Source organism: Diceros bicornis, chromosome 30 (assembly GCF_020826845.1).
Source record: "Diceros bicornis minor isolate mBicDic1 chromosome 30, mDicBic1.mat.cur, whole genome shotgun sequence".
Taxonomy (NCBI): domain Eukaryota; kingdom Metazoa; phylum Chordata; class Mammalia; order Perissodactyla; family Rhinocerotidae; genus Diceros; species Diceros bicornis.
In genome coordinates this window covers 11210822-11226796 of record NC_080769.1, presented here as the reverse complement: position 1 = coordinate 11226796, position 15975 = coordinate 11210822, and the positions used below count along the sequence as shown (strand labels likewise).

The 15975-nt window shown below is 38.4% G+C and overlaps 1 protein-coding gene across 1 annotated transcript; it reads left to right on the top strand.

The window, feature by feature from the left end:
* The first annotated feature begins 6684 nt into the window (after positions 1-6684).
* Positions 6685-8276, top strand: LOC131394621 (olfactory receptor 7D2). The gene has a single exon (XM_058526008.1). It carries the CDS (start codon positions 6943-6945, stop codon positions 7879-7881), a length of 939 nt encoding a protein of 312 aa, XP_058381991.1. The 5' UTR covers positions 6685-6942; the 3' UTR covers positions 7882-8276.
* Positions 8277-15975: the final 7699 nt, after the last annotated feature.

Here is a 15975-nt window from a genome sequence, read left to right as displayed (position 1 = left end):
TTTCTGTATTTTTTACTTATGACCAGGCACCCTGGTGAAATGCACAACTCTCTTTTTTAAATATATATACAATTCTCAACATTTTTCACAGTCCATGTCTATTGTCCAAAAACTTTGACATTGATCAAATCTATTGAAACAGGTTATGTGAGAGAATGCGTGTCACTGGTCCTCAATCTTGGCTTCATATTGGAAGCACCTGGTGAGATTTAAAAATCCTCATGCCTGGATCTCACTACCAGGGATTCATGGTGATGGTTGCACAACACTGTAAATGTTCTTAATGCCACAGAACTGTACACTTAAAAATGGTTAAATGGTAAATTTTATGTTATCTGTATTTTACCACAACTGAAAAAAAAGTATCCAATACACACACACACATGAACTTAAGCAGGGTAAAATATAACTCTATTTTCTTGTTGATATTACATTTCACTATCATAGTGAGTTGTATTGTAGTGTATGTGTCTGGTGGGTCATCTAGTTGGTGCAACAGATTCATTCAGTTCGAATGATTTTTTTTTTAATGCACCAATGTAACATTATAACATCTTTATATGAATATAAAGCACAAGTTACGGTGATGCTCTGTACGTTGTAACCAGTAATTAAATTGAAACATTTAATTGTTGTACAATTAAGTTATTTTTGTAGTTTAAAAAATAAGTATGGACAAGTTTTTGAATTTCAAATGAAGACATACTACTGATTCAGAATTAAGTGGGGACGCAGAAAGTAATACTATGACTGGAATATTTAAAAAAAAGAGACTGGAAAAGGTGTGTCATAATGATGGCAACTGCAACTTGCTGCAGTAGAGCAAAGTGAAAAAGATGTTTGTTGTGTAAAAATTTTTCAGAGACAATGAAGTGGACAAAATTAGATATTTTTAGCAAATAATTAATGAATTTGATAAGAAATTTCCTGTCAATGGTCAAAAAGTTGATTAATTTTGTCACCTAAAATCAAGAGACTAATATCTAGCTGAAGTTCTTTTTTTTTAACTTGCTTTTTTTGTATTATGGTGAAATATAAATATAATATATATAAAAATATAACATACAAGTTACTATTTTAACCATTTTTTAGTGTACAGTATGTGGCATTAAGTGCATTCACATTGTTATACAACAATCACCACCATCCATCTCCAGAACTTTTTCATCTTCCCCAACTGAAACTCTGTCCCCATTAAACGCTAACTCCCCATTCTCCCTTCCCCCAGTCCCAGCAACCACGATTATACTTTCTGTTTTTATGAATTTGACTACCCTAGGAACTTCATATAAGAGAATCAATATCTGTTCTTTCGTGGGTGCCTTATTTCATTTAGCATAATGCCTTCAAGGTTCATCCGTGTTGTAGCATGTGTCAGAATTCCCTTCCTTTTTAAGACTGAATAATACTCTCTTGTACGTATTACCACATTTTCCTTATCCATTTTTCTGTCACTGGATATTTGGGTTGCTTCCACCTTTGGGCTCTTGTGAGTAATGCTGCTATGAACATGGATGTACAACCAACGGATGTTTTAAAACCATTTTCTAACAGATCTGAGCTTGTAACTTTGGTCAGCTATAAAATAGCTTGGAATCGTGCACACAAAATAAAGAAAAACATTTTTTAGATAGATGATAAAAAGTTATTTTTTCAGTTATAGAAATTCTATTGGGAAATTAGCAGGAAAAGACTAAAAAAGATATTTTTTTAATGTGCAAGATTCAATTAAGCCACTGAACAATTGCCTATAGAATAAAGACCTTTCTTAGAATATCGGAGAACAACTGATTCAAAATTAGACAAAATGCAAGTACGTTTATTTAACTGAGTTTTGCAGTATAAGAGATCCTGCCCAATGAATGTTTTTGTTTGTTTGTTTGTTTTTACTTTTTTTTTGTTGTGAGGAAGATCAGCCCTGAGCTAACATCCATGCCAATTCTCCTCTTTTTGCTGAGGAAGACTGGCCCTGGGCTAACATCCGTGCCCATCTTCCTCCACTTTATATGGGACGCCACCACAGCATGACCTGACAAGCGGTGTGTTGGTGCGCGCCCAGGATCCAAACCCAGGCCGCCAGCAGCAGAGCACGCGCACTTAGCCGCTATGCCATGGGGCTGGCCCCCCAATTAACGTTTTGCTACACTTTGTCTCAAAGGATTTCCAAATTTATTAAGAACTGTGTTCAATTCATAGCCTAAAAATATGAATTCATGGCATAGATTTTTTGAATCTTGTCATAATGGAGTTGTTGCTAAGACTGTCTACTAAAAGATACAAAGGAATTTCCTATATAATATTTGAAGTCTTGTATTTATAGTTCCAATGGTTGTTGGATTATACCATTAAGAATACAAATGTTTGGAGCCAGCCCCGGTGGCCTAGCAGTTAAGTTCAGCGAGCTCTGCTTCAGCAGCCTGGGTTCCGTTCCCGGGCGCAGACCTACACCGCTCTGTTAGCGGCCATGCTAAGCTGGCAACCCACATACTAAAAAATAGAGGCAGATTGGCATGGATGTTAGCTCAGGGTGAATCTTCCTCAGCAAAAAAAAAAAAAAAAAAGAAGAAGATTATAAATGTTTGTCAAGTTATGTATACATGGTAGAAAACTATTCATTTAACCATGTTATGCCTAGTGATAGGAAATGACTGTTACTTACTAAACTTGTGTTAATAACATCTCTGACTTTGATTTCACTGCTTTAGTTTTAATTTCCTCAACTAATTAAAGATAGACTTTCAGATAGTAAAACTAAACTGGGTAAAATATTACAAAATTCTAACTAAGAAACTGATGACTTTGTAAAACTGCTAATAGAGGATTAAGATCAAGAATTGATATCATGGGACTAAATAAACTGATAAAGATAAATAAAAAAAGATGATACCTTTCACTTAGAATTAAGAATAAAAATTTTATCAAATAAATGATTCAATCATTTAAAAACATATCGCAGAACTCCAATTTTTATGGTAAATCATAGAGTATCAACTTAATTTCCTATAATCTATTGGAGCATTTTGTTACCCATTTAAATATTTTCTCATGTCTGAAATGAAAAAACACAACTTATGGTACTATTCTCTCTCTCTTTCTCTTCACAGCCAAAGTTCTGGACAGAGTGTTCTATACCCATGAGGTCAATTTCCTCACTGCCAAGTCACTCCCAAGACTGCTACATATAGGCTCTTCCCCACCACACTACCAAAACTGCTCTTTCTATTGTTTTCCATGTCACTAAATCCAAGGGCTATTGTTCAGCCTTTATTACTTGACCTACTATCGTCATTTTACACACACGACTCTCCCTCTCTTGAAACAGGACTTGATCTCTACCATCACAGCATGTTCAACACCACATAGCCTGTACAGCCACAAGGGATTCACCGAGAAAGATGCATCTCTGTTTCCTTCTGTTACTCTCAGACCCTAAGTACTGTGGCTACAGGGAGATGGGTCTTTCCAGGAGAGACACGTTCCTGAGGGAGAACCTCTTTTCCTTAAAGCCAAATCAATAGTGATGAAAGCTCTTCCAAAGAAGAGGCCCTTGGGGGCAGAGAGTTCCATCTGGCTCCAAAGCTGCCTTCCTGGAAATAGCACACACAGATCCGTTCTGCCATTTGATTTTTACCCCAAAGGAGGTGAGTGACTTGAATACTAGAACATAACACGGCCAATTTATTTAATGAGAAACAATGAGAAATTGTCCTCCTGGGACTTGAGAAACCATAAATACTTCCCAGCATCCTCACCCATAGTTCAGTGACACTGACCAGGAAGAGACCTTGGTGCCTCTCACAGACACGCCTTTGTGACAGCTTCCATCTCCCCCCCATTCCCTGGGAAAGTCTGTCTTCAGCATCCAACAGTCAGAGGAGAAAGAGGTTGCACAAATATTTCTTTAGTCAATGCCAGCCGAGTGAGTCCACTGTCCTGGTGAGTACTGTAGATGAAAATGAGGATTAAAAAGGTGGTGGGGGAAGGAGATAACATAATTGATAATGACCCATGACAATTTTTTTTTTAATTTATTGAATTTATTTCTCTGGTTATTTGTCTTCGTAGATTCCACTGCAGCTGTTTTCTGTCAACTCTAGCTCTGATGGACCCTCATTCTGGAAACTAATGACTTTCTCAGTGTCAGTAGGAATTGGCACTCTCTCAAATGTACTCGTTTCTTAAGAGTTTCCATTCCACCTGCTGATACCTTCCTTGTTCTTCTCTAGCACAGCAGTTCTCAAAGTGGAATTCCTGGAGCCGCAGCATCAGTATCTCCCGGGAGCTTGTTAGAAATGCAGATTCTCAAGCCTTGCCCAAGACCTATTGACAGAAACTCTGGGGATGGGGCCCAACAATCTGTTTAACAAGCCCTCTAGGTGATTTTGATGCATGCTATCATTGGAGAACCTCTGCTCCAGCAAAGTATCTGCTTCTCCACCCCACCCCCATCATCACTTGGTTTCTACTAGGTTGTCTACACTCTTTGATTCAACAAATATGTACTGAATACCCACTCTGTGCCAGGAGTTATCTATGTTGTTATTGCGATTGTGAACGGACTTTTTTATGTCTATTATCTTTCCTAATGATTGTTTTCAGATACATAAGAAAGCTGATGACACTGATTAGTTCTAATTGTGTTTAAACTTTCTTTCGTGTCATAAAAAGGTGATCATATCAGCAGCTGATGGTGACCAGTTTTGATTTTGATTTCCTGATATTATATATCATTCACTTTTCTTTTCTTATGGCATTTCTTTTGAATTATTAGAAACTGTTAAATAATGATGATAACAGCAGGTATAATTTCCCCTCTGCTTTTTGTTTGTTTTTATTTTTGTTTGTTTTGTTTTTTTAGTGTTGACTGATGGATCTTGGGTTAACACTTGGTTTAACATAACTATTCTTTATCACCTTTGGCAGTATCCTTCTATTCTACATGACTGAAATTTTACTCTGTTCTCTTCCCATCGAAGACTGCTAAATTTTATTAAATGAATTTTGATTTATGTTGAAACTATCATTATTTTATGCCTTTATCTATTCATGCAAATACTTTGTTATCAGGCTTTCTAATGTTAAACATTTTTAGCACCCTTCAGATGAATGGTAATTAGTAACGGAGTATGTTATTTTATCAAATAGTTAACTTCATCTTACTCCTTTTTCAGGTTCGTGCATCTATAGTCAATGTGAGATTAACCTGTTGATTTCTTGTTTGTGTTATATGTGATCATTTTTGGTTTCCGCCTTCACTCAATTTTCTGTGCTCTTCGAGTACTAAGCATTGGGGATATGAGGATAAGTAAACTTTATAACATGTGATCTGAATTTATGATTCAGTGGTGAGGGGGACAGATATTCATCAAACAATCCCATAAGTTAACACAAAAATATAATTATGATTTGTGCAGTGAAGAAAATTACAGGGGGCTATGAAGACATGGATTGGGGGACTGTACTTGGGCAGAGAGGGCAGTATTTACACAGCATTGCTGGGGGAAGAATCATAGCAATTTTAGAACTTCCAAGTAAGCAAAAGGTGTCGCAACTTGAGAGTGAATTTCTGGTGTGATGCTTATTAAGACTGGGAGGTAGGAAGGAACCACAATGTGCAGGCTAACCTAGAAAGGGTGTTAAATGAAAGAAAAATTGCAGACCAATCTCCGTTATGGACATGGAGGCAAAAATCCTCGGATGAAAGCATCTTCCAGAGCAGATTTGTGTTGCTTCTGCCTGGGGCCTAGGGTATAATTCATCCAGGACCACTTTAGACTAAATTTCTTTGGCTGGGGGTTTCTAGGTAAGGTGAATGTGGGCTGTAATTCTGTGAGTGGTAACCTCAGCTGCAGTGTTCTTTGAAGTCGTTTTCTGACAACAACTCATGGGTGGATTTTCTTCCTTTTTTTCTACCATCTTCAATTGGGCATTCTGTGAAAGTGCTATTTCTTAACTTCTAATTTTGACACCATTTCAGATTTACAGAAAATTTGAAAGAACAATATAAATAGTCCCTATGTATATCCTTTACTGGATCCCCCAAACGTTAACATGTTTACCATCTTAACTTTTTTCTTTATCCACTTTTCTCTCTCTTCCTTTTCTTTGTGTGTGTGTATGTGTTTCCCAAACCATTTGAGAGTACAGTACATTGCACTACAGATATGGTTCCTCTTTACCTCTAAATCTTTAATATTCCCTAAAAACAAGGACATTTTCCTCATATAACCACAGTACAATGATCAAAATCAGGAAACTAACATTGATATAAAACTATTATGAAATTTACAGAATTCATTCCTATTTCAACAATTATCCCAATAATGTCATCTGTAGCAAAGGAAAAATCCAAGATCATGCATTACATTTAATTGCCATGTCTCTTTAGCCTCCTTTAATCCAGAACAGTTCCTAGACTTTCTTTGTATTTGGTGACATTGACATTTTTGAAGGGCACAGATAAGATATTATTTAGAATATCCCTCAATTTGGGTTCATCTGAAGCTCCTTAGTCTTTAGATTGAAGTCCTGCATCTTTGGCAAGAGTCCCACAGAAGCAACATTGTGTCCTTTCCAGTGCCTCATACCAGGAGGTACATGATGTTGATCTGTCCCATTTTGAAGCTCTGTGACCCTCTGACAGGATTGTTATAAAATGGATGCTTAAAATAGGCAGCCGGAAGTTCTAGACTCCATTTTGTAATATTCCATTTTGGTTTTATTGTCATAAAATTGATACTTGAGATGAGTGGTGGAGATGACAGACTCCATTTCTTAGGATTCCACTTACGTGTGAAAGGAGACCCAACCCTTACACAAAATGACTGACTTAATAAATAACTTGAGTGAAAAGCGTGGTCAACATTTCTATTATGTGGAGGATAACAGTTTGCTGCCAATTCCTGTTGCCCTTGTCTCTTCCTTCATAGATATATCAGCTATATGGAAGCAGAAAACCAAACAAGAATTTTAGAGTTCATCCTCCTCGGATTCTCTGAGGATCCAGAACTGCAACCCTTCATATTTGGACTCTTCTTGTCCATGTACCTGGTCACTGTGCTTGGGAACCTGCTCATCATCCTAGCCATCGTCTCTGACTCTCACCTCCACACCCCCATGTACTTCTTCCTCTCCAACCTGTCTTTGGTCGACATCTGTTTCAGTACCACCATAGTGCCCAAAATGCTGGTGAGCATCCATACAGAAAACAAAGCCATCTCCTACATGGACTGCCTCACTCAGGTATATCTTACCATGTTTTTTCCTATCCTGGACACTCTGCTTCTTACTGTGATGGCCTATGATCAGTTTGTGGCCATCTGTCACCCCCTGCACTACACAATCATCATGAACCCCTGCCTCTGTGGCTTGCTGGTTTTTATTACCTGGTTCATTGGTGTCATGATATTTCTCCTTCATATCTTTCTGATGAGGCATCTGAGCTTCTGTAGAGATCTTGAAATTCCACATTTCTTCTGTGAGCTGACACACATTCTCAAGTTGGTCTGCTCTGATACCTTCCTGAACAGCACATTCATATATTTTATGACTGGTGTGCTGGGTGTTTTTCCCCTCATTGGGATCCTTTTCTCCTACTCACGAATTGCTTCATCCATAAGGAAGATGTCATCATCCAGGGGAAAGCAAAAAGAATTTTCCACCTGTGGGTCTCACCTCTCAGTTGTTTCTTTATTTTATGGGACAGGCGTTGGGGTCCACTTCACTTCTGCAGTGACTCACTCCTCCCAGAAAGTTTCAGTGGCCTCAGTGATGTACACCGTGGTCACCCCCATGCTGAATCCCTTCATTTACAGCCTGAGGAACAAGGATGTGAAGGGGGCGCTGAGAAGGCTTCTCAGCAGAGCAGCCTCTTGTCTGTGATAAATCCACTGGACCCAGCACTAAGAAGTTTTGTGGGTACCACTGGCCAAAACTTTTATTCTGAAGTTCTTTCTCTTGAATCTCCATAACCATCTCCAAACCATAGTCCTGAAGGATCTATGGTTTTGCTCTCTCCTAGTTTTTAATGCACTTTTAAACAACTAGTCTCCCTATAATTTCTATGATGACCTTTCTGCCCTATCTGCTCCAAAAATTATGTCCTTGGTCTATTTTCTTACTTCCACATGGGTGAGTTTTAGCTTGGATTTGAAACATTTACTACAGCTTTGTTATCTCAAATATTGGCATAGAGTACTTAAATTATTGATTGTTCCCTTAGTTTATTTCTAGGTGTTTGATTGTGGGTATGTGTTGCTTATGTGTGTGTATCATCAACAGTGTTTTTTTTTTTACTAAATAAAGTATGGTTAAAATACATATCAAAATATAGTTATGTTTTAGTGCTTATTATATGGTAAGCCTATGCTGCTTTCTATATCTTATGTAATCTTCCCAATAGGAATGCATACTGTCCCCATTTTAGAGGTGAGGAGATTGAAACTCTAAGAGCTAAAAAAAAAAATTCCCCAAAGTTACAGAGGGACCAAGTAGTAAAACCAGGATTCAAACCTGGAACTCTGATCCTGAGCCTGTATTCTTACCTAATAGACTGCACAGTTTTTCACATGGATTTGGATGTTGTGTACATCTCTGTTGTGGATTTTACTGCTTATTGACAGTATTTCTGGTTATCCTATCCTATTGGACACCCAAAAGAATTGCATTTCCCTTCTCCCCTGAAGTTAAGGGTGGCAATGTGTTTTGATCTGTCCAATAAAATGTGAGTGGAAGTGATGTGTCACTTCTAAGCTAGTCTGAAGCTCATGTGAATGCCCTGAACTTAATCAGCTGCTCACCATCTCTGGAGTTGTCTCTTAGTCTACCACAGTGCTGTCCAATATGGTAGCCACTAGCTACATGTGATTATACAAATTTAAATGAATTAAAATTAAATTAAAAAAATTCAGTTTCTCATCCATGTTAACCACATTTCAAGTACTCACCAACCCATGTGCCTAGTGGCTACCATATCGGACAGTGCGGGTATAAAACATTGTCATTATCACAAAAAAATTCTATTGGATAGCACTTGTCTATCCTATTATGGGCAAATACAATTCTCTGGGATTTCTTGGTGCTCCTGCAGAGTCCTCACCTCCCAAGATACAGAAAAGTATATGAAATAAAGATAGAGAATGTTTACTTTCTCTTCCCCCAGAAATGTTTTGCTTTTGTTGTATGAATGAGCCAAAGATGGCTCTAAATTTTGGCCCCTAGAATGTTTCTTCACTGCAGGCTGAGACTCTTTAGTGCAAAAGCCTGCCAGCGCCAAACTCAAATTTTCACACATCTAGTCATTTTTTAGCCATTTAGATCCTGCCTCCTTTGCATTCCCTGAAAAACCTCACTGGACAGCTATTACCTATTGATAAGATAGGGCTTTGTGATCCTTCCCTTTGGAGCTCTCTGACCTAGTGACTCCCCTGTGCTCTGGAGAGACATCACCTAGACACTTAAGCCCCCTCTCCAACCCCCTTTCCTCCAGGAGTTCCCATTTGTAGCCTTTGGACAGACTCCTGCTACGCAGGACTTCCCCCAAATGCAAACCTGTCAAGACATCACCCAGTAAAAGTGATGTGTGCAACTACCCCTTATGGTCATATCTTTTCCTAGATCAGCCCCCAAATTCTTTGAATCCATATAGCTCTTCATATAACATGAGAATAAAATCTGTAGCTTTTTTTTTTTTAGTTAAGTGTTTTTATCCAAAATGATAACAAAACTTCTTTTATCTCTCTGAGAAGCCCAAATGGTTACAGCTTGGACAAGATTCCTAAGTTAAGCCCAAGGATACTAAGAATACTGGAACACTATCTCCTTAGGATGTCAAAAGGGAGAAGTCCATAAAGATGGTTATGCAGATCTCAGTTTGAGCCAAGACAGTGAGGTGTTCTGGAACATGGATTGCCCTTTGGAGGAGTCCCACATTGGGCAGATATGACCAGGCCCTATTACCCCGGGAAGAGTGTGGCCTTGAAAACTCAGGCAGATCCTGAAAATAGTAATAGCTATGGGCTGCCATCTAACCATATTCCTTGAAACTGAATGGCAAGTTCTTTCTTGAAAAGAGATCCAGGAATCATACCTCTTAGGCCCTACATTTATTTTAGTGGCTAATCTAGAAGAATGGACTTGACCATTTTTTATTGAGTAGGTATTTACTTGTTTCTTAAAAGTATGACTGATTCTCCAAGACAAATCATATGGCTTTGAAGAAGTTTTTTAAATTTTATTTAATTTCTTTTTTAAATTTTAGTTCATTCTACATATTAGTAATTTGGTTTTAGTACATTATTGATTTCCATATTTCCAAATCTTCAATAGCGTATTTCTTAATTTTCACTTGATCATTTAAAATTTCCCCTACTGCTATTGTTATTCTTAATTTATATATTTGGTTATTCTTTTTCTCTTGATAAGATTTGCCAGAAGTTTGAGTATTTTCCTCAGGAATTAGCCCTCCATTTTTTTGACCAAATCAATACTTTGTCTATTTTTACTCCGACAGTTTCTATTCTTTTGTTCCCTTGGCTCTTCTTAAATTTTCTTTGTAATACTGTATATCCTTTTTAGAAAAATTTAATCTGGGGGAGTGATGTCAGCATCATGGCAGAGTGAGCATTCCAGTAAACTCTTCCCCCAATAAGATGTAACAAAAGGATCAAGCATGGACCAAGAAGAGACACTCACACTGCACAGAGAGATATCGGAAATACCCACACTGCCACACATCTAAGAGTGGACCTGCTGGGGCCCCTAGAGTAAGTGGGGAGAGGTATGGAGAAATCCTCTCCCTCCCCACCAGATGGGTGACTCAGGTGGCGTGGCTCCCAGAGAGAGGGGAGGGGTGGCCCTCTGCAGGGAAACCGTAGCTCTTCAGGTTCTCTCAGCCAGTGAGAAACTCCACACAGAGGACTCAGAACTGCTGCAGGGGTGCCATCAACATCTGAGCACCCCAGGAGAGTGGATAACACCCCACACCCAGAGACCCAGCAGACAATGGAGAGAGCCCCTTGCTCCTCGCATGCCCGACACTGCAGATCAGCTGACCAGTCTGAGCAGCCCCAGCAGAGTGCAGGCAGCCCGCGGTGGTGGCGGAGTAGCCAGGGTGGAGCCCAGGTGGACCGCGGCAGCAGAATAGCCGAGGCGAAGCAGAGCGCGGGCAGCCTGTGGCAGCAGAATGGCCATGGCAGAATGTAGGGGGGTCAGATTACACAGCCCTTGACCCCCACACGGTGACAGCAGGTGGAAACTGCAACCAGATATTTCCAGGGTGAGGAAAAACAAAGCCAATACAGCAACCATGATGCAAAAGTACATTAAATAGCCAGACCAGAAGGAAAATGACAGGCACTCAGAAATCAACCCTGAAGGCACAGAAATCCATAACCTAAATGACAGAGAATTCAAAATAGCTATCATAAAAATGCTCAACAAAATACAAGAAAACACAGATAAACAATTCAACGAGATGAGTTTCTTCACAAAAGAGATTGAAATCATAAAGAAAAACCAATCAGTATTGAAGGAAATGAAGAACACAATGGAGGAGATAAAGGAGAATTTGGAATCTTTAAAGAGCAGAGCTGACAATATGGAGGAAAGAATTAGCATTATAGGGGATAGGAATACAGATATGCTCCAGATGGAGGAGGAGAGAGAAATAAGACTAAAAAGAACTGAAGAAAGTATCTGAGAAATATCCTACTCAATTAGGAAATGTAACATAAGAATTATAGGTATTCCTGAAGGAGAAGAGAGGGAAAGAGGAACAGAGAGCCTATTCAAGGAAATAATAGCTGAGAACGTCTCAAATCTGGGGAAGGAGCAGGAAATACCAGTAAGTAAAGCCAATAGGTAGCCTAAATATGTCAACAGGCGAAGGCCCACTCCAAGGTGTATAGTACTAAAACTGGCAAAGGTCAATGACAAAGAAACAATATTAAGGGCAGCTAGACAAGAATAAAGAATAACGTAGAAAGGAACTCCCAACAGGGTCTCAGAGGATTTCTCAACAGAAACTTTATAGGCTAGGAGAGACTGGAATGGTATATTCAAAATACTGAAAGACAAAAACTTTCAGCCAAGAATACTCTATTCAGCAAAAATATACTTCAAACATGATGGATAAATAATAACTTTCCCAGATAAAAAGAAGCTAAGGGAGTTCATGGCCATGAGACTCCCACCAGAAGAAATGCTCAAGAAGGACCTCAGGCCTGATAAAAAGAAGAGAAAGGGAATATAAAGCTTGGAGCAAGGATAAAAATAGGTAGACAAAGTCAGAAAAATAGTAGATTTCCACTGGAATAGGATAGCAACCACTTAAATACCAAAATCAAAGATCAAAGGAAGGAAATCATCAAAAATAAACATAACCTCATCACTTTAAACACACACCCACAACACAAGATAGAATAAGATGTGACAAGAATAACTTAGAAGGGGGAGAGGAAAGAGATCAAAGTGACTTAGTAAAAGAGAATAAAAGGCTATCAGCTAATGGACTATCTCATACACAAGATTTTTTATACAAACCTCAAGGTAACCACTAAACAAATAATCAGAACAAAATCACATAGGATAAATAAAGAGAAAACTAAAAGAGTCATAAGACAGAACAACCAAACTGAACTGGCAGGCTGAAACACATGGGACAAGAAACAAAAGAAATGCAAAAGAACTGGAAAATAAGCTATAAAACAGCAACATTAAGCCCTCATATATCAATAATTACACTAAATGTAAATGGATTGAGCTCTCCAATCAAATGATACAGAGTGGCAGGATGGATTAAAAAGCAAGACCCAACAATATGCTTCCTCCAGATAACACATATCAGCTCTAAAGACAAACACAGGCTCAGAGTGAAAGGATGGAAGACAATACTCCAAGCTAAAGGCAAAAAAAAGAAAGCAGGTGTTGCCATACTCATATCAGACAAAGTAGACTTCAAGATAAAACAGGTTAAGAGAGACAAAGAGGGCCAATACATAATGATAAAAGGGACACTCCACCAAGAAGACTTATCACTTATAAATATATATGCACCCAAAATAGGAGCACCAAAGTACATAAAGCAACTATTAACAAACCTAAAAGGAACTATTAACAACACCACAATTATAGTAGGGGATCTTAATACCCCACTTACATCAATGGGTCAATCATCCAGACAAAAAATCAATAAAGAAACAGTGGACTTAAATGAAAAACTGGACAAGATGGACCTCGTAGACATATACAGAGCACTCCGTTCAAAAAAAGCTGATTACACATTCTTCTCAAGCACGCATGGAACATTCTCAAGGATAGACCATATGTTGGGAAACAAGGCAAGCCTCAATAAATTCAAGAAGATGGAAATCATAACAAGCATCTTTTCAGAACATAATGCTATGAAACTGGAAATCAGCCACAAGAAAAAAACTGGGAAAGTGACAAAGATGTGGAGATTAAACAACATGCTACTGAACAACCAATGGATCGTTGATGAAATTAAAGGATAAATAAAAAAATATCCAGAAACAAACAAAAATGATAATATGCCATACCAACTCATATGAGATGCAGCAAAAGCAGTCCTGAGAGGGAAATTCACAGCAATACAGGCCCACCTCAACAAACAAGAAAAAGCCCAAATAAGCAACCTTAAACTATACCTAAAAGTAGTAGAAAAAGAACAAACAAAGCCCAAAGTCAGCAGAAGGAGAGAAATAATAAAAATTAGAGCTGAAATAAATGAAATTGAGACCAAAAAAACAGTAGAAAGGATTAATGAAACAAAGAGTTGGTTCTTTGAGAAGATAAACGAAATCTACAAACCCTTAGCCAGACTTACTACGAAAAAAAGATAAAAGGCTCAAATAAATAAAATGATAAATGAAAGAGGAGAAATTACAACGGATACCGTGGAAATACAAAGGATTATAAGAGAATACTATGAGAAACTATATGCCAACAAATTGGACAATCTAGAAGAAATGGATAAATTCTTAGACTCATACAACCTCCCAAAACTGAACCAAGAAGAAATAGAGAATCTGAATAGACCAATCACTAGTAAAGAGATTGAAATAGTAATCAAAAACGTCCCCAAAAATAAAAGTCCAAGACCAGACAGCTTCTCCAGTGAATTTTACCAAACATTCAAAGAAGATCTAACACCCATCCTTCTCAAACTATTCCAAAAAATAGAGGAAGGTAGAACACTTCTTAACTCATTCTACAAGGCCAACATCACCCTAATACCAAAGCCAGACAAAGACAATACAAAAAAGGAAAATTACAGGCCAATATCGCTGATGAATATAGATGCAAAAATCCTCAACACAATATTGGCAAACCAAATACAGCAATACATTAAAAAGATCATGCACCATGATCAAGTGGGATTTATACCGGGACACAGGGATGGTTCAACATCTGCAAATCAATCAACGTGATACACCATATCAACAAAACGAGCAATAAAAACCACACTGTCATCTCAATAGATGCAGAGAAGGCATTTGATGAGATCCAGCATCCATTTATGATAAAAACTCTCATCAAAATGGGTATAGAAGGAAAGTTCCTCAACATAATAAAGGCTATTTATGACAAATCCATCCCCAGCCAACATCATACTCAACGGGGAAAGTCTGGAAGCCATTCTTCTGAGAACAGGAATGAGACAAGGCTGCCCACTCTCGCCACTCTTATTCAACATAGTTCTGGAGGTTTTGGCCAATTAGGCAAGAAAAAGAAATAAAAGGAATCCAAATAGGCAATGAAGAAGTGAAACTCTCACTATTTGCAGATGACATGATTTTATATATAGAAAACCCTAAAGAATCCATTGGAAAACTATTAGAAATAATCATCAACTGCAGCAAAGTAGCAGGGTACAAAATCAACCTACAAAAATCAGTTGCATTTCTGTATGCTAATAACAAACTAACAGAAACAGAGCTCAAAATGATAATACCATTTACAATTGCATCAAAAAGAATAAAATATTTATGAATAAATCTCACCAAGGAAGTGAAAGGCCTATACAATGAAAACTACAAGACATTATTGAAAGAAATTGATAACGACATAAAGAAATGGAAAGATAGCCCATGCACATGGATTGGAAGAATAAACATAGTTAAAATGTCTATATTACCTAAAGCAATCTACAGATTCAATGCAATCCCAATCAGAATCCCAATGACATTCTTCACAGAAATAGACAAAAGAATACTAAAATTCATTTGGGGCAACAAAAGACCCAGAATAGCTAAAGCAATCTGTCTTGACATGAGTACAGCGATGTTTGGCGGCTCCATTGCCCTACAGCCACCAGCACAAAAAGAAATATAAAAACTGCTTTCTGCGTGGTGGGAACTGGCCCTTCTCCCACGGAGAGAGTTGCAAGTTGTAACATTTCAAGGCTCTTGGAGCATGGTAGCACGGGATGGACTGGCCATCTGTGCCGGGCTAAGACGATAACCAAAGAGAACAATGCACGTACACAATTACTGGGCTGGGACGTTAGCCAAGGGGCTCAATGCACATACGCCACTGATAACCATTTGTGCATGGGAACACTAGATGCTTGCTCTGTAAACTCTGTAACTGCTTATATAAACTGCTGGAGACTGAGACCCTGTGAGAGTTCCAGCTGTGGAAGGGACACCTTGCCCAGGATGTGTGATCCTTGACCAGCCATGTCGATTGACAGGAATCTCCCGGCAGTGGGGCGTGGATGTTGTGAGTAATTGATTTATTGTGAAGTAACTGATTTGATGTGTTCTCTTTTCGTTCAACCTGGTGTTTCTCTTTCCGGTTGATTTGTGTCATTTCCCTTCAGTCGATCTGGTGTTTCCCTTTCCGATTGATCTGATGTTTTTCCCTCTTATTATATGACCTATTCGGATCTGCTGCTATCTCAGCCGATGTGGATGTTTTCCCTTTCCAGTCGAGCTGATGTTTTTTCCCTCTTAT

What these genes read in the sequence shown, in the direction of transcription:
- LOC131394621 (XM_058526008.1), top strand. Translation starts at nt 6,943, where the DNA reads ATGGAAGCAGAAAACCAAACAAGAATTTTAGAGTTCATCCTCCTCGGA.